At 39.7% G+C, this 23,530-nt stretch overlaps 1 protein-coding gene across 2 annotated transcripts in view; it reads left to right on the forward strand.

The window, feature by feature from the left end:
• Positions 1-1,547: 1,547 nt before the first annotated feature.
• Positions 1,548-23,530, forward strand: part of tecpr2 (tectonin beta-propeller repeat containing 2) — a 36,689-nt gene continuing 14,706 nt past the window's right edge. For both annotated transcript variants that reach the window (XM_026919026.3, XM_053237410.1), the window contains exons 1-12: positions 1,548-1,700; positions 3,569-3,809; positions 3,900-4,028; positions 5,118-5,249; positions 6,161-6,318; positions 9,058-9,364; positions 11,661-11,793; positions 12,735-13,127; positions 14,055-14,791; positions 18,219-18,402; positions 18,783-18,956; positions 22,628-22,808. In XM_026919026.3, coding sequence (XP_026774827.3) covers positions 3,570-3,809; positions 3,900-4,028; positions 5,118-5,249; positions 6,161-6,318; positions 9,058-9,364; positions 11,661-11,793; positions 12,735-13,127; positions 14,055-14,791; positions 18,219-18,402; positions 18,783-18,956; positions 22,628-22,808 — 2,768 coding nt within the window. In that variant the 5' untranslated portion in view covers positions 1,548-1,700; position 3,569. The remainder of the gene's footprint in view (positions 1,701-3,568; positions 3,810-3,899; positions 4,029-5,117; positions 5,250-6,160; positions 6,319-9,057; positions 9,365-11,660; positions 11,794-12,734; positions 13,128-14,054; positions 14,792-18,218; positions 18,403-18,782; positions 18,957-22,627; positions 22,809-23,530) is intronic.

Genomic DNA, 23,530 nt, shown 5'->3' on the forward strand with positions numbered 1-23,530 from the left:
TCACTAACGAGAATCTTGGGCAGACGTACAGACAACCCCGAAAACATAATGCTTCTACCATCTAGTGGTCTAAGCACTAAACCTCTCACATACTTGGGGATGTTGCAACAAGATTATTCCCTGTCGCATTCCCTCAATCTAAGATTTATACAAATATTTGTTTAACAGGGACTAAAATCATCTTGCTTCTTTTTTTTACTAATAAAACTAGTAGTGGTGTCTAACAGTTTGATTTTACCTCATAACAAAGGCCAAACTTACCTGAACATAATCTATATGATATAAATATGTGGTTTTTTTCTTTATAATATGAGCATGAGATTTTTTTATATAAGTAATGAGATTTCTGACATAAAGTTATGAGTTATGAAAATGACTTTTAGAGCCAATCCTGTGAACATTCATTCACACCTAGGGGCTATTTAGCATAGCCAAAACCACCTGCTGGCATGTTCTTGGGAGGTGGGAGGAAACTGGAGAACCTGGAGGAAATCCACTCATTTATAATGCAGTCATTTAGAATAAGATATTTGTGGTTATACTGAACCCTACGCAGCTCACCAGGTATAACAAGATCACTTGAACTGAGGATATGTTTTTGATGGAGCACTTATGTAAGTCATTCTGGATAAGAGCATCTGTCAAATGCTGTAAATGTAAATGTTTTAAAAGAAGAAGAAGAAGAAGAAGAAGCTAAGTTTACATGTATGTGGAACATTTTAAAGGCATTTGTAGTGGCAGAATAAAACCTTTGATATATGAACATATATATTACATATGAAAATATGTAATTTAATTCATTTTAATTTAAAAATTGAATAATATTCTTGGAATATGAAATTAACTATGGTCTTTATGTCCTTATATATATATATATATATATATATATATATATATATATATATATATATATATATACTAGTTTTATTTGAGTTTTTTTTATTAGTTTTATTATATATATATATATATATATATATATATATATATATGTGTGTGTGTGTGTGTGTGTATATATATATATATATATATATATATATATATATATATATATATATATATATACATACACAGTATAAACATTGTTTTTCCCATTTGCATCCAGATTTCATTTCATTTTATCATAGCGCCCCCTATTGTGCAAATTATTTTATTACAAGCTGCTTATCTATGAAATCTGTGTACAAGGTCTATGTATGATGTCAACTTCTTTGTTTTTCTTTGTTTCTGGAAACTGCCTGAATATTTATTAAATGAGACTGAACCTTAATAAGAGTACTTTTTTAAAGAGTAATTTTTTTAAAACACTGTGCTTCAAGTTTTTCTTAAATCATCATAACCTAGACATGATGATTGTGAGCCGAGTCTGAAATGACTCCCTCTTCGACCATATAGATCACTAGATAGTATGCAGAAGCCATTATTCTCTGTAGTCTATATAGTGCACTTATATAGGCAGTGAAGAGCTATTTGGGCTTCAGCCATCCTGCTCTTGAGCTGGGCTCCTCGACGGTAGGTGGCGGTGCTGTTTAATTTCGCTTGCACTTATTAAAGCAGGGAAGAAGTCCTCGGGCAACATCAACAAGAGCAGACATGTCTGAGATTTGTTCATGCCGTGAGTGCAGACATTGCTGGCAGACTGCGAATGTAACACCGACACTGTCTTTATTTGTGCCGTGAAAGCGCCTGGCGTCAGACTGAGTGTGAGTAGCGTGTGGTGAAGGAGTGATGCTGTGTGTGTGTGTGTGTGTGTGTGTGTGTGTGTGTGTGAGCGCTCATTTCCTGCACACTGACAGGCTAGCTCGCTGACTCCAGCCCACTAAACAGAGCTGAAAAATACTTGATAGTTAAACAGCTTTTATTCTTATGTAATGTTTGCATGTGTGTTCGTGTATTCAAACAAAATACTCCTGTCAATGTGGAGGCTCTGGGAGTGTAACGATATTAACATGTTAGATATTAGATATTTACATAGCTAACTGGCTAACAACGTTGGTCTTTGGAGCTGGTTATTGTTAGCTAGCTGCTAATATAAATCATCTCACAGGTGGGAACTGGACTGTTTATAATAACCGTGTTATTATAATCATTGTAATCATTGTTATAACAGTAATATTCAATGTAAATATAGCCAAAAAGAGAGTTTAAATCTCAGAACAAAGCAGTGCACAAGCGAAACTAGTAAAGATGAACAGTGATTAGTCATTAGGAACAATGGGGATCAGGGATTAGTTGCTGGGAACAGTGGTGATCAGGGATTGGTCATTAGGAGCAACGGTGATCAGGGATTGGCTGTTGGGAAGAATGGCGATAAGTGATTAGTCATTAGGAGCAATGGTGATCAGGGATTGGTCGTTGGGAACAGTGGTGATCAGGGATTAGTCATTAGGAGCAACGGTAATTGGGGATTGGCTGTTGGGAAGAACGGTGATCAAGGATTGGCTACTAGGAGCATTGGTGATCAGGGAGTGGGTGTTGAGAAGAATGATGATCAGGGATTGGTTGCTGGGAATGATGATGTTCAGGGATTGGTCATTGGGAACAATGATGATCAGGGATTAGTCTTTAGGAGCCGTTGTGATGAGGGATTGGTTGCTGGGTACAATGGTGATCAGGGATTGATCAATGGGAATAATGGTGACCAGGGATTGGTCGTTGGGAATAATGGTGACCAGGGATTGGTCGTTGGGAATAATGGTGATCAGGGATTGGTCAATGGGAATAATGGTGTCCAGGGATTGGTCAGTGAGAGTAATGGTGATCAGGGATTGGTCAATGGGAGTAATGGAGATCAGGGATTGGTCAATGGGAGTAATGGTGATCAGGGATTGGTCATTGGGAACATAGAATTTTGTGCAGAAACTCAGTCAGGCTTTACACACTGGTGTTGAGACGACCAAACATCACAGCTGCTCATTATACAGGTTGAGAGAGAAGGTTTGGTTGATTCACCACCGGTGAGTAAAGCCTGAATGAGTTATGCTGCACGAGCCTATGTTGACAGTTGGCAACACTGCACTCCTCTCTTTGACTAGTCTTTGATTCACACAGTATTAATTTGTCAGCAGTTGCGTGGGATTCCTGACTTTAAGCTCTTTTGTCAGTAATGAATGTAATGTAATGTAATGCGGTGCAGTATGATGTGCACCCAGTGCACTGACTGCATTACTGTATTACATTACTGAAGAGAAAGCTCAGACACAGGCTGATTACTGTAAATCACTGAATATAGGGATACACCGAACAGATGTACTGACACCAGTTAGACATATTAGAGCATAGCGTACCTGTGGTGGTGTACATAATCCTGGAAGAGAAGTTTGCAGAGAGTCATTTAGTAAGAGGATGTGAGAACTGATGGTATGAATCTGCAGGCTACAGTCTGAGCTAGAAAGAAATCAGCTCCAGCCTTCCTTCTTCATACCATTCTGTGTAGTTTCTTATTGCCATTTGTGGTGTTCTTCCACATGATTCCACAAAAATCCAGAATAATCTACCATAAAACATATGTAAACAAGATGCACTGCTAACGTATTTACCGTAGACGTGTTGTTGTTGTTGTCATTTTCAGTATGCAGAAGGATCACATAACCATGGCAGCTCAACCACCCTGTCTGCCCCTGAGGGAATTTTGCCCTCTCTACTACCTGCTCAACTCCATCCCTGCAAAAGTCCAGAAAGGCTTCCGCTCCATCCTCGTCTATCTCACGGCTCTGGACAGCAGCAGTGACTACATCGCAGTGGGCAGCAGCATCGGCATGCTGTACCTGTACTGCAGGAGAGTAAGCCAGATGAACAAATACAACTTGGAGGTATGACCATTCCCTTCTTCATACCACTGCGTGTTACTGGTTTAGGTTTACGTTTCGAATGAGTTGATTTTGTGTGTCTGACTTCAACAGGGGAAAAGTGAGGCTATCACAGTAGTGAAACTGCTGAGTTGCTTTGATGACCTGGTGGCTGTTGGTACGGCTTCAGGCCGTGTTGCGCTCTTTCAGCTGGTGTCACAGCTGCCAGGCAGGAATAAACAGGTATATAGGGTCTGCTGAAAGATATTGTACTTAAGTCTTACTAATTATGACTAATTCATTTATTTTAAGTAGTGCTTGCTCATAGTTTTGTTGTGTTAGTAATATTCTGTAGTATTAGCAAGAGATCATGTCTGGCATTTCATCAGTGTAGTCCTGTCGCAGAACTGGACATGGCTTGTTATATTAATTAATCATTATTAAGTAAAAAATAAAACATGACGACATGCTGTAATAGGAAAATAATCAACACTGGGCTGGTGGGATGCAGCTATCCTGAAGCAAAGTTGATTATTTTCCAAAAACAGCATATCCAGAAGTGTTTTCCTCCTCTTATACAATAACAATTTGTCAACACTAAAATTTTTATTTATAAAAGAATGATATCATGATTTTTATGTTTATAGGTACATTAAATGTTGTGAAACATCTGCGAAACAAGTTAGTTCCAGTGATCATTCATATTGTAACAGCTATGAGCAGTCGTTCCCTGACCAGTCTCCATTTCCTATGTCTTTATAGATAGAAAATTTTATAAGGCAAAAAAAAAATGCAGCTTGTCATGTTACTGAGAAAATTCAACACATAAAGTCCTCTGTCCTTTACTTCTGATTGTTACGAAACGCTGACACTGGAGACTCCTTCTTCCCAAAATGCTAAATAAACATCTACTCAAAGAAAACTTTGATCTGTTTATATGGAGCTTCAACAAATGTTTTACTTTTTATAATATTTCCTATTGAGTTGTGTTAATTTACTTCTTTGCCTATTTAGCTTTTTGTGCCTGTTCACATTATTTTGCACCCATGTATTCATTTATACTTTTTTTTATTCATTTATTATTTAGAACTTTGCTCCTGCCATGAATATAGCTGACATGGCGTTAAAGAATTAATCACCTTACCTATAGGGCGCATTCGCCGTACAATCCTGTGTGAGTTTATTAAAATAACATATTAAAATAAGAGGATTAATAGAAACCTGTCCTAGTGCTGCTGTAAATAAGAGCTGAAGTCTTAGTTGTCATTTTCTGTTTTATGTATGATTTCGGTTGACATGACAATTATGGTTGTGTATAAATTTTGCTTGCAGTTGAGACGCTTTGATGTAGTCGGTCTGCACAAGAGCACAGTGACAGCATTAGCATGGAGCGCTAATGGCATGAAACTCTTCTCTGGTGATGATAAAGGGAAAGTAGTGTATTCTGCTGTGGACCTGGACCAGGTGAGAATCTGTCCTTAGCTTTCTGACAGATGCCTGGGTTTTCTCTTAGATAGTGATATTTATAAACTGATTTGTGCTGTAGGCCTGGTCAATGCCAAATATGTTTAAAAATATGCTTTGTAGCAGATTAGATAAATGCTTAGATAATTAGATAATGGCTATTAGATAAAATTATTTTAGTCAAAATAGCAGTTCTTGTTCCTGGACATCTTCTTTCGTATTGCTGTTTGCCCATCTGTTTTTGACACCACCACCATGCAAGAGTGTACAGGGGAAAAAAATATACATATATATACATATATACATATATAAACTTTGAATAAAATCCAAAATAGCCAAGCACAGTTACCGAAATACAGATCTTTTTTTTCGGTTGATTAGACCATGATCAGTGCATGAAAAAAATCCCATGAACTATTCTCTTAAGTGCAAAGTCATCTTTGATTGATTGATGATAGTTAGTCAACAGGACACAGCTGATCAAGTTAACCTATAACAGCAATCCTTCTGCTACAATGCATGAATTACACAAATGAGCATATAGAGTAAATGTAGGTATATAATAAGACATTCATAGAAAACCACAATAAAGTTAGTTCTGTATTCATTTATCTATGACTAGGGTGACCTGATCGATGCCTGTAAACTTTGATTAGGTAAAGGAATTAGTTTGATTAGCTTTGATTTAACTAAAGTAAAATATCACATGACTAGAGGTTTTGAATCTCTGAGTGGTGCTGCAGTGTTTATTAAAGTGCAGCTGCTGTAACAGGATGTGTTTTGAGGATCCCGCTCAGAAATACATCATGTTACAATAAAAATTGTGTTCGGATTTTTATCTCAGGTGGAGTTTGAAATTAATGTTAACCTAACGTGTTAATCCCTGAGTGTAATGTTTGTGTGTGTCCCAGGGTGTGTGCAACCCGGTGGTGCTGTTAGAAGAGCCGTCAGCTATAGTTCAGCTGGAATACAGTCAGAAAGTGCTGCTTGTTTCTACCTGTCAGCGCTCTCTCGTGTTCAACACTCAAGAACAATTTCTCCAGCAGCTGGGCACCAAACCCAGGAAAAGGTGAGACAGACTAACCCTATCTCTCTCCTTCATCAGGATGTTAATTACATTCTTTATGGCCATAATGGATTGTTTTGAGATGTACAGTGCGTTCAGAAAGTATTTAGATCCCTCCAGTTTTGTAACACTTTATTTTGTTATAATTACATTGACCATGAATCTAGACAAACAAACCCTAACTCATAAACAAGTTTATAGATTTTGACAAATTTATTGAAAATCAATAGATGAATTCCCTTTATTTAGATGAGTATTCAGACCCTTATTCACCTACAGCAGCAATTACAGTTTTAAGTCTTCTTGGTTAAGTCTCTATACATACATAGCTTTGTACACCTGGGTCTGGGCAGTTTCCTCACATTCTTCCTGCTTAGTCAGATCATCGGTGGGAGTGTCTGTGAACTGCCATCTGCAGGTCTCTCCAGAGATCTTCTTTTGGGTTCAAATCTGGGATATGGCTTCTCCACACAAGGACTTGTCCCAAAGCCACTTCAGTGTTGTCTTGAGTGTATGCTTTGAGTCATGGTCATGCTGAAAGGTGAACCTTCACACCTGTCAGAGGTCTTGTGCACTGTAGAGTTTTCTTCAAGAACCTCTGTGTATTTGGCTGCATTCATTCTTCCCTCAATTCTGACCAGTGTCCTAGTTCCAGCCGCTGAAAAGCACCATCTAGACTAGTTGGTGCCACCACGTGCTTCACCCTAGAGATGGGATTATCCAGTTGATCCAGTTCAGTACCTGTTTTTTTTGCCAGACGTAGCACATGGAGTTAATCCCTAGGGTTCAGTTTTGTCTCATCAGACCAGAGATCTTTTCCCCTCATGCTTTATATGCCTGTCATATACTTTTTACTCAGGATTGTCTTCCGTCTAGCCACTCTACCATAAAGGCCTGATTGATGGAGTATTTCTGGTTCTCCCATCTTGGTGGAGGACTTTTGTTAGAGTGGCCATTGGGTCCTGGGTCACCTCTCTGATCAAGGCCTTTCTAGTCCGGTTACTGAGGTTGGCTGGAGCTCACTGTGCTCCTGGGGACATTCAAAGCTTTAGAAGTGGTTTTATACCCTTACCCAGGTCTATGTCTCAACACAATTTTGTCGTGAAGGTCTACAGTTCCTTGGATGTGATGAATTGGTTGTTTTTCTAGATCATGTCCAGTCATTTGAATTAGCCACAGGTGGACTCCAGTCAAGTTCTAGACATCTCAAGTTAATCAAAGCAAACAGGATGCACATGAGCTCAATTTGGAGTGCCTTAGCTAACGGTCTGAATACCTAAATCAGATACACTGTATGGCCAAAAGTATGTGGATGCGCTTCCTAATTATTCATTGAGTTCAGGTGTTTTAGCCACACCCATTGCTAACAGGTGCATAAAGTCAAGTACGTTGCCATGTAATCTCCATAGACATAAGAATGGGTCATCCTGAAGAGCTCAGTGACTTTAAGCGTGCCACTGTCATAGGAAGTCAGTTTGTGAAAATCCTCTGTTGCGTCACTTACTACAGTGTTCTGCCCCTACTGAGCCCTGACCTCAACCCCACTGAACAGCTTTGGAATGAATTGGAATGTCGATTGCAAGCCAGGCCTTCTCTTCCAGCACGAGTGCTTGACCTCACAAATGCTCTTTTGACTGAATGGGCACAGATTCCCATAGACGCACTCCAAAATCTTTTGAGAAAGCCTTCTCAGAAGAGTAGAGGCTGTTGTAGTTGCAGATCTTAGCGGCAAGTCGATATTATTGCCCATAGTTTTGGAATGGGATGTCTAACAAGCTCATACTGTAGGTGTGATGGTAAGGTGTCCACATACTTATAGCCATATAGTGTATTTTACTTATTGATTTTTAATAAATCTGTAAAAATTCTTAAAAACTTTTCACTTATCATTATCTGGTTTTGTGTGTAGATTGATGTCCAAAAACAAACATTTAATCTATTTTAAATTGAATTTATAACACAGTAGTGTTCAGAAACTGAAGGAGTTTGAATACTTTCCAAACCCACTGTATATGACCTTGGATGCAGTACTGGAATGTGATAAGCTTGAGAAACCACAGAAATAACTGGTCCTTTTGCTGCCTTGTTCTTAAAATAACTTCCCATGACATTGAAATTGAAATTCTATATACACCTCAGTCATGGGATTTTAATTTCTTCATTGTTTCCAACCATATCCAAATCCGTGTATTACTCATCAAAAGTTCTACTGCAAAAAGAATGTCTCACATAATAGGAACAATACATTCACATAGGATGTGTGTTATGTTATGTTAACCACACATTAGTGAGCATTTGGAGGTGTCATTAAAATATTTTAGGGGGGTTCAATCTTGAAATGTCCCCTCCTGTACCTAATATTGTCTTCTCTTGGAGTTTAAGTGAGACAGCTTAAAGAAGTAGAACATCATTTGCAATTTGCAATCATAAAAATTCCAAAAATATTTCAAGAAATGTAAGGAAAATGAAATACTTTTGCATTTATCAGCACTACTTTAATAGTTACTTGATTTTAATAACAGTGATTATAGCAGTGACCCCAAAACAGGAAAATGTAATTCTAAATAAAACTGTAAATCTAATAACTGCTGCTGACGACAGTATTAAATATAATCTGATGAAGGACTGACTTGTGTAGGGTGTTCCCATTATTAAATCACGTAAATGTGTTGATCTGATTTGTTTGCACTTGTATTTGGGCACACTCTGTGTTCACTCAACTGCTCTCTTATTCCCTCGAAGCAACGGCAAGTTTGGTGCCTGTTTTCAGCCTGCTCTGTGCAAGCAGAGTGACCTTCTGGTGTACGCGGCACGGCCAGGCCTTCGTCTCTGGAGAACGGACGTGCGTGGCCGTGTCCAAGAGACACACGTACTCAAGCCGCTCTTTAACCAGGATGTGCCTCAGTTCGAGCTCTTCCCTCGCTCGAGCCCCACCGGAGCATATCGGCCCACTGACAGGCAGCTGGGGCTCGTTACCTGCTTCCTCAAGGAGGGCTGGGTGCTCAGCTGGAACGAGTACAGCGTCTATATAGTGGACTGTACCAACCAGGTACACTGTCTTTGTAGTTTACAGATTTCAAGCATTTCACACTTGGCCCAAATACTACAGTCCAGTAAAGTAATTCAGTGTCCAGCCCCAAAAAGGGATCACTTCCACACAGTCTATGGTCCACACTTAATTTCACTTGGAACAAACACTAGATTAATATATATATATATATATATATATATATATATATATATATATATATATATATATTTTTTTTTTTTTTTTTTAACTGGATCAGAGATCACTCCCAGGGTTAGAAAGAAGTTTTCAAACTTGATCAAAATGTACCATAGTCTGGGTGCAAAAGTGCAAGCTTAACTTGTGCAACTATCTTATTGAAACATTCCTTCTGACATCTCTTTATATACATCGATCAGCTATAACATTAAAACCACTAACAGGTGACGTGAATAACATTGATTATTTCATAACAATGGCACCTGTCCAGGGTGGGATATATTACGCAGCAAGTGAACAGTCAGTTTTTGAAGTTGGTGTGTTTTTTTTTGTCACATACATAGTTATATACAGTATATAACTTGTAGTGAAATAAGAACCTGGCCTACTCCTCTTTAGACTGTGCGTAAAAAAAAAATCAGAAATTAATAAGAAATAATAAGAAATATGGAAAATGGGTAAATTTGACAAGGGCCAATTTGTGATGGTTAGATGACTGGTTCAGAGCATCTCCAAAAGGGCAGGTGTTCCCGGTATGTAGTGGTATGCCTTTGCTCCAAGGAAGGACAACTGGTGAAGCGGCAACAGGGTCATGGGCGCCCACACCTTCAGAGGTCTTGTGGAGTCCATGCCTCGACGGGTACAAGGGAGACCTACACAACATTAGTGAAATGAAGTGACTTGTGGCCAAGTATGGTGACCCATACTCAGAAATTGTGCTCTGCATTTAACCCATCCAAGTGCACACACAGTAGGCCACGTCTGTCCCCCAGGCAGCTGGTTTTAATGTTATGACTGATCGGTGTATACTAGGGGTATAACCACATAAGAATACATTATTTGGATTGAACTGATAACACATCCTAAACAAATGTGAATACAGAGTTTGTTTTTAGAAAGCTTGCCAGCCAGCTTGCCAGCAGGACGAAACAAAAAAATGTTGCATGAACAAACAGCTCTCGCTCAAAAACTGTACAATAACTAGCCCAAAATATTCAGACATAGGAAAAGGTAGACATATTTTTTCTTTTTCTCAGTCTTTTTGTGGTAGGTAAGTTAGCAGTGGTGCGCACTTCTGAGTTGCAGTGTATATATCTGCAATAAACAGGCATCTTACGCGGAACCTGACACCCCAGCTACCAGAATAAAAATCAAGGTCATTAACGTTATACGAAGATGCATTATTTGTTTTTGTCAGTTTTTTTACTCCAGTTGCCTCGACCTAAACACTGCCTTACTGAGCTCCAGAATAAAACCACATTTCTACCATGTTTCTGTACAAGCAATGGAAATGCTTTTATTTATAGAGCCACTGCTCCATACAGCTGCTCTGAGTGCACAGAGCTCTGTGGGGCTCTCCAAAAATAATCATGTGATGAATTTTAAAAATATTAACTTGTACATTCATTGCACATGTTTTTTTTTCTTGTTGTTGTTGTTGTTGTTGTTTTGTTCTTCTTGAATGATTTATCCATCGTTATCCATGTTATCCATCGTTATTAATAGAAAATCTTCCTGGAAAATCATGCAGTCGTTATAATGAGTTGCTGACTAAAGGACCCCAGAAGCACTCTTGAGTGTGTCCAGCTTCATAAAAGATTCTGATAGTGTGTCCAATGAACTTTTCTGATCTTTCTGGAATGTAACAAATCCAAAAACTAAAGTAAATCTGATCAAATTTTATTAGATGGCTATTATTGTCAACTGTAAATATCATCAGGGTTTTTTTTTTTTTTTTTTTGAGAAAGACAGTTAGCTAGCTTGCAGCTTGTTTCCATGGTATAGTGATTAAAAAAAAACTCTTACGCTATAGACCACTTCCAGTTTCAATTCAAATATGAAAAAAGATACGAATATTTTAAGCACTAAATAGACACAGATGCAAACTTTATATAGATTTTTAAATTTCCCCTACCATTACCAGTTAATATAATATAATAGAAATTGGTTTATGGAAACTGCTTATAAGGTATTTCTGTACTCTGTTGTGATACAAATTGTGTTAAGGGGGAAAAAAGACTTATGGTGATGTGAGTTTAATATGTTGTTTGATTATTAGTTAAGAATATTAACTATGGCTGCATTGTGAAGTGAAAGGCACTTATTTGTTTGCTTCAAGGTCATTGTCGGCGGGATGGAAAGCTGTGGAGACATAGTGTCTGTGTCTTGCACAGAAAACGAGATCTTCATTTTGAAAGGAGACAGAGACATTATGCGTATTTCCAACTGCCCCGAGGGATTGATCTCCAACAGTAAGACTTTTCCTTCTGTTACTGTGCATCTGTTCACTTCCTCCTCTGTGCAGAAATGTTCACTTCCTCCAGGATGACTGAAACATTTCAGGCTTTCTAGCTCATACAAATCTAATCTGCTGAATTTTCAGGAATTTTATGTACAGTGGTGTGTAGTATTAGTTTGAATCATATGAACAAGAGTGTGATTTGTCTTGTATTTCTCAATGACTATGCAGCTTCCTAATGAATTGTTTATATGCATCCTGAACAGGGCAGTCTGTACACAGTCTCTGTTGATATGCACATTACATGTAGTCCAATCCAGAGTTATGCAAATGCAGGAAGTGGGATTTAGTGTCACTGTTACCAAAACAATGAGAAGTGCGTGAGTCCAGTCAGGGCATTCGGTTTTTTTGATCACGCTGCTCGAGTTTTATATCATTTCAGTCTTAGCAATTCTTCATTCAAGTGTGATGAAACGACAGTGAGAAGAAGAGTTTGTAATCATAGAGAATTTGCTCAGAATTTCATTTTTGCCAAGGTTTGAATTTTACTGAGGTCAGTCTTCATCCACCATCTGCCTCAGAGTGTTAGCTTGATGCCCATCCCACCACACATCGAACCTCAGAATTATTTTAAATAGATAAAAATGTTAAAATACAAACTGTATTTCCTTACAAGACTGTTTTATTGCTCAAAGAGCGCATTGTAACTCAAATGCACATGCACAGAGTGCATACACAGATTCCGATAGTGACAGTAATGGTACACAAAGGTGTTTCTATTTATTAATGGATTATTAAAAGGATTACCCACATCCTTTGTTCGGATAGGAATTTCATTTAGTTCATTCAGTTTACTTTATTCCAATCAGTCAGGTTATTCATGGCTTATTAGGCTGCTTGCAAATATAGCCATTGAGTGAACTGAAAAAAACCAATCTTTCCCTCCTCTCTTAGTATCGGATCTGTCCTACCGCCTAACCTCCCCTCTCTCCACCCCAACTATTTTGCTCCCCGCAACTGGAGCGGTGGAAACAGCTCAGCCGATCAGGACCGTAGCTATCATTGCAGAACCAGAAGAGCGGCCCAAAGCAGAGGAGTCTGAAGAGGCGCAGGAGGAGTTCAGCCAGGCACTGGAAGCACTAGAGGTGGTGGAGGAGCTTGAAGGCCAGAAGAAGACCTCGGCGGAAACACGAAGCCGCAGTAGCTCCATCACTTCATGGGAAAGCACACAGGGAACTTCGGAGATGTCCTCCAGCCGCTACAGCACCATCACACAAGAAGATTTTCAGCAGGAGCTTGTTGTCAAACCTGTCAAGTTGAAGAGGAAGGGCAAGAGGATAAGGCAGGGTGAGTGCAGGCTGTGTCTTTATCAGCATTAGCAAGTCTGATATACTGTTTAGTTCCTGAGTTTAGTTTCTGTATGCAATGACTCAGGAGATTTTTATCAACCATTATTTATAGTGTACACTATATACGGTTTGTGGACACCTGATCATCACACCCGTATGTAGGTCTTCCCCAAACTGTTGCCACAAATTTGGAAGCACACAATTGTATAGGATGTCTTTGCGGAGTGGATTAAATCTGGAATGAGATGTTCAAAAAGCATGTGTGTGTCATGGTCAGGTGTCCACAAACTTTTGGCCAGTAGTTTAACTAGGTTTTATGCATGTAAATTTGATTTATTTAATATTTAATGATAATGATAGTAGTAGTAGTAGTATTAGTATTAAAAGGCTCATTAACTTCATTCAATTCAGAGTTCCTCTTAAGCCCATTTTACTCCAGACCAGCATGATGTCTTGCTAATCAAATTCTCTTTTACCAGGGCTGTACATTGTGTTTGCAATTTAAAAAATATTCTGTGTAAAGACAAATATTGATTCACTCAAGAGCTGTACTAGTCAGAGAGCTACTGCCCTACTGTGAAACATAAGTGTCTTAATGTACATATTGCATCTAGGGTATGTTAACTAGAGTACAAAACAACTAAAATGTATTTTTCAGTTCTAAATGTTGGCATGTCATTCCCTGAGAAAAGACCCCGTTTAGAGGTCGAGCCAGCCCCAAGATCAGATACGACTAGTGTTAGCTCAAGTGTTGGAAATACAAAAGTCTTGTTTATGATTAAAATACAATTAAATACTGCAGCTCTTCTACTGAAGTACTTTCCCCATTTCCTGATTGCATTATTTATGTAACTTTACAGTGAAAAATTTCATTATGCAGAAAACGTGGTGCTTTGCTGCAGCTCTAATTCATATGCTTTCACAGAGAGTGGGAACTGTGTGAATGAGCACAGCAGCTGGTCAGAGAGCGTGTACAGCCAGGACGGCCTGACCAGCGACGGCATCCCCACACCTGCCAGCGAGCCACCCTCAGACCGCACTAGCCTCCTGTGCAGCAGCCTGGACCTCCACAGCAACAACTCGCCCGATCATGAGGGCTCTGTGTGCATAGAACGCCTCAGCACTGACACGTTTTTAATGCAGAACCTTCCAGAAAAACCCCAGATTCAGGACCAGGAGAGCAGTGAGATCCCCCTGAGCAAAGAAGCAGATGCCAAGCCCTCATGTCCCACATCCCTCTGTCTACAAGACATGAACTGCCAGGTTTACAGTGACCCTGCCAAAGCTGTGGAAAGCAAGGAGCAAACAACCAGCACGCCAGATGTAGACATGCTGCTGGAGTGCACTTTCTCCTACATGCATGCAGCTAATGAGAAGCCTGACATGGAGGAGCCAACTGAGTTGCGTAATCCAGAGCTTCAGCCCAAAGATGATTCAGAAAGGAACTTTGATTTGGATTTGCCGTACTATACCATCAGGCCACTTCCATATTCCCCAGAACCAGAGCCGGAGCCGTCGCCCTCCAGTGACGAGGAGGACATATACACACATGGAGTCCCATCTAGTGCCAGCCTGGGGGACGGCCTCAGTAATGTGGCCCTACAGAGTTCAACCGTGGAGCAGACAGAGCAGGAAGACATGCGGCTCCACAAAACAGACCAGGTAAGAGTGCACCCAAAATGCACACACACTGAAGGCTTTCTAATACGTTATTATGATTTCAGTGGTTTTATTAGAAAAGCCGTGGGCACTAACTTCTGCCCTGGCTTTTCATTCCGTTGTGTTTTCTGTTGTGGGACCATTAGAGCAAAATCATGCTAATGACTTTAGAGATACTGGCTGAGGTGATAGCATTTTTATATGTGCTAACGTGTGCTCACTTATTAAAGTTAACATAATTCAATTCAATTGTATTTATAAAGCGCATTTAACAATAGACATTGTCAAAGCAGCTTTACAGAAATACAGATATAAAACATAAATTTATCCCTAATGAGCAATCCAGAGGTGACGGTGCCAAGGAAAATCTCCCTGAGACGAAAAAAAGGAGGAAACCTAGAGAAGAACCCAAGTCGAAAGCGAACCCATCCTCATCTGTGTGACACCGGATAGCGCAATTATAAATCATTTCTCTTCTATAACTGTATATTATAGAGTCAAGTAGTGCTAAATGCGTAAAAGGGAAGTTGAATATGAGCATCACTTTAAGTCTATCATATCAAACAGAAGTTATCAACTGTTCAAAGAGACTTGAGTGTAAACAGTTCTTAGCAATTGCAGTCTTTAGGCTATCCAAGGAAAAGCATCCACATCTGCCATCTACAGTAATCCTGTGGTGATCTTTAAGCTACCCATACTGGGCCATTCTCAGCAGCAGTGAGTTATTTTTCGGTGATGGAGGCTGCAAGCTGAAGTGGGGCATCAGGAAGGATCAGGCAGGTCAGGAGGGCAGAAGGAGCCAGGAAAACTGGTATCTCAAGAGTAACATGTAGCTTGACAGAAAGACAGAGAGAGATGGGGGAAGAGAGAGAGATGGGGGAAGAGAGAGAGATGGGGGAAGAGAGAGAGATGGGGGAAGAGAGAGAGATGGGGGAAGAGAGTACACTGTAGACTGTGCTTAGAGTGCAATCGGAGACTCCGCCAAGACAGCATATCTAAAAGAGAGAGCCAGAAAGTAACACAGACACGAGGGCGCCCTGGACGTAAAGTGGCCAGCCTCTTCACCATCAGCAAACGACAGCATAACACACAGTTGTGACAGAACCCCTGCTGTAGGTAATTTGGCCTGTAGTTTTCTCAGAGGAGGATGGAGAACATAGGCATGGCCAATTCGAACGGAATTAAAACCGCAGCATAGCACCTGTGAAATAGGAAATTACCCCAGGACCCCATGTAAATTTAGTCTCGGCCAAATAGGGCAATTATGATGTATTAAGTCATGTATTAAATTATTGTAATTTTATAATGTTGAATGTTTTAATCAATTGAAAATGGATACCTAAGACACATACACTAAAGCCAAAACACAAACATACACATACAGCCAAAACATTATAACCACCCACCGATGAAGCAGCTAATCTTGATTATCTCATAACAATGGCACATGTCAAGGTCTGGGATATATTAGACAGTAAGCAAACAGTCGGTTCTTAAAATCGGTGTGTTGGATGTGGGAGGAATGTACAGGCGTGAAAACCACTAACCGGCAACAGGGTGATGGGCTTCCAGAGCTCATTGATGCACAAGGGCAACGAAGGCTATCCCATCTGGTCTGAACTAACAGAAGGGCTGCTGTGGCACAAGTCACAGAAATTTTTACTGATGGTTATGGGAGGAATGTGTCACAGCACTGCTGCCTATGAGGCTGTGTAGTTGCAGACCAGTCATACTGCCCATGCTAACCACTGTCCACCATCACAATGCCTGCAGTGGGCATGTTAGCTTCAGAACTGGAGCAATAGAAGAAGGTCGTCTGGTCTGATGAGTCCCGTTTTCTTTTACATCACTTGGATGGCCAGGTACCTGTGTTTTACCTGGGGACGTGATGGCACCAGGATTCACTGTGAGAGGAAGACAAGCCGGTGGAGGCAGTGTGATGCTCTGGGCAATGTTATGCTTGGAAACCCTGGGGCAAGGGATTCATGTGGACGTCAGTTTGACGCATGCCACATTGCTGCAGACCGAGTACACACTTTCATGGCAATGGTATTCCCTGACTGTAGTGGCTTCTTTCAGCAGGATAAAGCACCCTGCCACACTTCACATATTGGGCCACACCCTGCCACACTTCACATATTGGGCCTCATTTTATCTTTCAGTAAAGTTCTGTGTAAACGTTTGCTTAAACCCAACCGAACCGAATTTCCGCCAGATTTACAAACGTTTCTGAAACACTGATGTTCTTCATACACACGTGTATATGTTGATCACCCATAAAAAATGTGTTGCATGTAGTGATGCCAGCAAAACTGCATAAACATTCAAGTGCACAGACAGCTGGGAGCACGAAAAGAACAATGTGAGTAAAGGCTGAAAGACCGAAGTGGAAGTTTTTTGACTAGAAATGAATGTCAGAAAAACAGACCTGGAAATTATTTTGACTCACTAGGTTAGGTTAGGTTAGATTCAGCCTAACCTAGTGAGTCAAAATAATTTCCACATCTGTTTTCATTATTATTATTATTATTACTGTTATTATTATTATTAGTATTAGTATTAATTTTTTTCTGAATTAAAATTGTCTTGTGGACCATAATTGAATTGAAATATTTGAAAGAGAAACACTAGTGTCTGTTATTCCACTAGGGGACAAAAATAGAAATTTATCTACAAATAAGATGTGCTAATGATATGTAATTCATATTTACCAAGATAAAAACACTAATTGTCTCATTCCAACTAAGAACTCATTCAGGGGTTTCACAGCAAAGGGGGTGAATACTTATACAGTCACAATTTTAATTTTTTATTTGTGAATAATTTTGCAAACTATGTTGGTTTTTCCCCCAATTCAGTATTATGGGATAAGGGTGAATACTTATGCAAGGCATTCTCTCTCTCTCTCTCTCTCTCTCTCTCTCTCTCTCTCTCCCTCTCCATTCTTTGTCCACTTTATTAGGAATGTCTGTAACGCCTGCTCTTTCATGCAATTACCAAATCATGTAACAGCAGTTTATTGCATAAAACCATGCAGATACAGGTCAAATGTTTCAGTTAATGTTCACATCAATTTTCAGAATGTGGAAAAATATGACCTAATTGTGGCATGATTGTTGGTCCCAGACAGGCTGATAAAACCCTGTATACACATGCAGTACAGTTTCTACCTTAGACAAGTAATTTATGAAAGGACTATATTGAAAATGTACTTTGTTTTTAAACCTAAGTTTGGTAAACCATAAGTGGATCAAATTTCCATCTCGGTGGTAGTAATGAATGATCTGAAGTTGTAGATCTGGTCATTGAGAGACATTTTGTGGTCCTCGAGGTGTCTTTTCACGTGGTTTTATCCTGTTTGTTGTGTTTGTGTTTTAATGAGTGGCACAGCTGAGATGTTCTGTTTCCTTGTTCTGTGCATGTGGTGCAGTTGGCCGAGAGCTGGATGGGCTACAGTGGGCCGGGCTGTGGCATCCTCAGCCTGGTAGTGACTGAGCGACACATCTGGTGCCTGGACTTGAAAGGAAGCCTGTACTGCAGCAGTCTCACTAACGGCAGCCTGAGCTGGCAGAAATATGAAGAGAATATCCAGCAGGTGGCTTTGTCCCCTTCCGGTAAGCACAGCTTTTTCCATTTCCAGCTTTTGCTTCATGGCAGAGCTTACTTTATTTTACAAATTGTGTAGACTATTAAAGGACTGGACTTTAAGACTGTCGTATACTGTATGGTAACTAGAGGACTGTTTGGCACGTCAGGTAATTAAATTTAATGAAAGCCATATAAATGCATATTAAACAAAAAGGTTTTGTCAGGAAATAATGGAATTGTGAGTTCAGGAACTCCTAATGCAGTGAAATGGGAAAGTTTATAGTAAAACTAGGTTATAGAACCTGGTAGTCAGTAGTACTAGATTATAGAATGGAAATAGTGTGTATTGTCTAGTAAGAAATGAGAACATAAATGCAAGATTTGTGGTTCCTGTTTGTCTTCTTAGGCTCATTGCTGTGGAAGGTGGAACAGAAGACCATGACAGCCTATGCCTGTGGTAAAGTGACCATCAAGGGGAAAAGGCACTGGTACAAAGCCCTGGATGAGACTTCCTTTGTGGCATTGAGTGATGACACAGCCTGGATCATACGCACCAGTGGAGATCTTTATCTCCAGACAGGTGAGATGAAGTGGATGTTGTACTGTACTTAAGTAGGATCTCATGACTAAAAACATTCGCACACGTGTGTGTGTGTGTGTGTGTGTGGAAACTTGTGCAGTGTAGCATTATAGTCAAAATGGTTTTGTAAAGCTATAGTAAGTGGGTTGTGCTGTTTTTGTTCAATATTGAAGCAGACAGTTGTAAAACCAGAATGGTGGTCCATTCGAGTGGGTTTTCTCTGTGTAACACAACTGTAGCACAATTTTACAATTACATTAAATTTGTGTAGAACCTGTATAGAATACCATCCTACCATAAAGACATACTGAATATTGGAGGTGGAATGAAATGGAATACTGTATGGAGAGTGTGTGTAAAGTGTGATGAGTTGTAGTTGATGGTGGTGGGGGTCGGTGTGCTCTGTGAGCATAAAGCTCCAGGTCAAGTTTAACTGATGACCACTGATGAACAGATATAAAACAGTCTACACACCCCTGTTAATTGTAAGTTTTTGATGTAAAAAAATTAAACCCAGGATAAATAATTTCCAGTCTATTTCCAGTCTATTTAATGTGATATGCCAACCAACAAAATTAAAGTGAAAAACAAATAGAAACATTTTGGGGAGAAAAAAAAGAAAACACTTACAATAACCTGATAGCACTTGTAATACAGCACTCATTTTTGGGGGTAAGAGTCTTAATCAATCTTGGTTTGGACATTTTCTTCCACTCTTCCTTGCAAATATGCTCCAGATCTATTGACTTGCAAGCAGATCTCCTGTGCACAGCCATCTATAAGTCATTCCACAGGTTTTCGATAGTATCTGGACTCTGACTGGGTCATTCTAAAACACTGATCTTGTTGACTTGGATTTGTGCTTTGGGTCATTTTCATGCTGGAAGGTAAAGCTTTTCTTTATTTTCAGATGTCTAACAGAGACCTGCAGGTTATGGGTGAAAATAGATTGGTATTTGGAGCTATCCATGATTCCCTCTATCTTTACTAGAGCCCCAGTCCCAACTGAAGAGAAGCAGACCCATAGCATGATGCTGCCACCACCATGCTTCAATATGGGAATGGTGTTCTTTGGATGATAAGCTGTCATGTTTTTTAGAATGAACATCTTTTAGAATTATGCCCAAAAAAGTTCTACCTTGGCCTCATCAGACCATAACACATTTTGGCACATGGTTTGGGAGGATTTATGTGAGCTTGGATGCATTTTCATGAGAAGGGGCTTCTGTCTAGCCACCCTACCCCATAGCCCAGATGAGTGTGGGGAAGGGGGGGGGGAAACTGAGATTGTTGTCACATGCAAGGAGTGACCAGTACTTGCCAGATATTCCTGCAGCTCTTTAATGTTACCTTAGGTCTCTTGGCAGCCTCCCTGATAAGTTTTCTGCCTCTCTTTTCGTCAGTTTTGGAGGGATGTGCTGTTTTTGGTAATGTCACTGTGGTGCCCCATTTTCTGCACTGGTCAATGATGGCCTTCATGATGTTTCATGGTTAATCATAAAGTTTTGGAAATTCTTTTGTACCTCCCTCTACCTTTTGACAGTGAGATCCTGTACATGCTTTGTAAGCTCTTTGTGGAAATTGGCTTCAGCAGTAATTATTTGGGGTTTATTATCAGGAGTAGAATAGTTACTTTTGAGCATGAGTTTGAATGTGATTGGTTCATTCTAAGCAAAGTCACATGATCCATTATAAAAAGGTATGCAATCTTACACAGCCAGGTTATCGTAAGTGTTTTGGTTTTCCTTTTTCCCTGAAAGGTTTCTGTTTGTTTTTCACTTGAAATTTATTGGTTGTTACATCCCTATAACCTTTCAATGTGGAAAAAAGATGAGACATGATTTATATTGGTTTAAATCTGCAATTTTAATAGGGGTGTAGACTTTTTATATCCACTGTGCACGCCATCAGATGCATCCATGTGTTTTAATAGTTGACCATTAGATGGCGGTGCATGACTTTTTAAAACGCAGAATCCACTGCACAGCAGATTCCACTAAAAACCTTTCTCCCCAAATCTAAACACTTTAGGCAGTTGGATCTTTGTGATTATAGTAGTGATGAACTGAAAGCAAAAATAAAGTCTCAGTTTGAGATTGCTACACACACTACTGTGTAGTTGCTTGGGCTGAGTGTAAGTGTTGTCAGTGTGCTTTACATAACTCTGCAGTGTGTAATCAAGCACAGCAGCTCTCAGCACGGTCGTGCCAGCTGTCTCGTAGCTCTCTTTGTGGAAATCCCCAGCAGTAGTTTTCTGCTCTGGCCTCTAGCTCCAACCACATTGTTACTGTGAAAACACTGTCTAGCTGACAGAATATCATCTCATTCTCCTAAATCACCAGATAACACTTTGTGCTCTCATTGGCAAAAAAAACACTTATTCTGCTCTCAGATAATGTCACATTGACAAGGATAGAACGGTCACATTTGGATTTGAAGTGAAATGTTTGAAATTGAAAGCAAAAGCTGTGACAGTTTAACTTGCTTTACAACACCCTGTATGTGAAGTTATAGTACTCAACTCTGCCTGACTTTCTTGATGGGCGAGAGCATTCAGATTTTATTGTTTTATATTTTATTGCATTTTGCCATATGAACAACCAGCCCATAACAGATTGACATGATAAGATTCTGAAAAAGTGAGTTGTAATGTGATAAATTCTTAAAGTGAATGATCTCTTCACTGTGGTTATGGTACCAGGAAAGGGAAAGACAAACACCATCCCTGTAAACTACAGTTGAGTGTAAACTGTTAAGACAAAATGAATGACATTGTATGGCCAGCCTTTTTTTTTTTAACTGAATTTAACCTCTGTCATAATCCTCTCACAGCTATAATATTTGCCCCACATTCTTCTTGGCATCTCTGTTCTAACTCTGCAAGATTGCTTGACCAAAAAGTCTTCTTGACACATCAGTTGTAGCTATGCCAGATGTTGTACACCCCCTTCTTCAAACCAGAGGTGTCCACATTTGTTTATCTTCTTTCTTGTTCCAGGATACACCCATATGTCATTTTTCACTTATCAGCGCTCTTTCTTTATAAAAGTGTATTTTCTTAAAACCTGCTTTTTTACTCAACTATATATCTTACCCACTAGACAGGACACACCTAGCAAGATCCATCAAGAGGATCTAAAAAAATTTTTTCTATATATTCACCTTTAAGAGAACTATTTTCAAGACGTTGTTCATAGATAGTAGATTCTGTTGTGATTTTTCCCTACAATCTAAAGAATAGTATTTTGTATACTATGTAAGGCATTCCTGAATGAGTCACTACAGACAGGACATGGCATCTGTTGACTTGGAATAATAAGTTATTTTTCTTATTATTCTTACTTACTTACTATAATCTGCTATTATAGTAGTGTGAAAAGGTATTGAATCTTTTATTAAAATGAATCCAATCCATCATCAGCATGGTTTATAATTAATGGAATACTAATGGAATACACTAATATGGAATAAGATATTAAGGTAGTTTAACTGTGTAAATCTGGATAAAGGGTAAAAAAAAAAATGTAAAATTGAAAGGCAATGAAATTACATCAGAAACTGAACAGCACTATAGGCGCATAACTTGTTTGTGTATGTGTGTGTTGCATCTGTGTGGTGGTGGTGGTGTGTGTGTGTGTGTGTGTGTGTGTGTGTGTGTGTGTGTGTGTCAGGGCTGAGCATGGACCGGCCATGTGCACGCTCGGTGAAGGTGGACTGCCCATGTCCCATGGCACAGATAGCAGCACGGGGCAGTGTGGTGTGGGCACTGAGCGAGCAGAGGGTTCTCTTCTACAGAGAGGGACTCAGCAGCTACTGTGCAGAGGGTGAACAGTGGAAATACGACAAAGTCAGGTACCCTCACCCCTCTCCAGACCTTCACCATAACTATCCTGAAATGCTAACGTGGCTATCATAATATGGTTTAGGGAGCAGCTGACATCATCTAGTCTTAATAGTGCATAGTGAACACTGTTTTAGCCTGCTGAGTATGTCTTCCTTGTAGTAAAATGGCAAAACAGGGATAAGCTAGTTCAAACTAGCAGTGAATTAGGTACATTTTGGATCTGCATTCTGGCTTGAGTGTGGAAGTGACAATCCTGAGAAAGTATTCTTCATACTCGTCATTTGTTTATGAAGATGATGCGGGTCTGATTACACTGTTATCATAGTTCAGAAAGTACGTAGCTGATGATCTCTTGTATGTTTCCAAATAAGAGCTGACTGGGCTTTGAGTGTGTCTTGTCCCTTAAAAATGACTTTATAATGTTACTAGATTAAAACCATAACACAGAATGGTTGAGATTGTAACAATGAAAAGTCAAAGTAATATTTAGCATACACTACATGGCCAAAAGTATGTGGACACCTAAACATCACACCCATATGTTCTCATTACAAAACCATGGACATTACCACGGAGTTGTTCCCCCCTGTGCTGTTATAATAACCTCCACTTTTGTGGGAGGGCTTTCCGCTAGTATATGGGGATTTGTGCCCATTCAGCCACAAGAGCATAAGTGAGGTCAGGCACTGCTGACAAGGCCTGGGGCTCAGCCAGTGTTCCAGTTCATCCC

This window comes from Pangasianodon hypophthalmus, chromosome 10 (assembly GCF_027358585.1).
Source record: "Pangasianodon hypophthalmus isolate fPanHyp1 chromosome 10, fPanHyp1.pri, whole genome shotgun sequence".
Classification (NCBI taxonomy): domain Eukaryota; kingdom Metazoa; phylum Chordata; class Actinopteri; order Siluriformes; family Pangasiidae; genus Pangasianodon; species Pangasianodon hypophthalmus.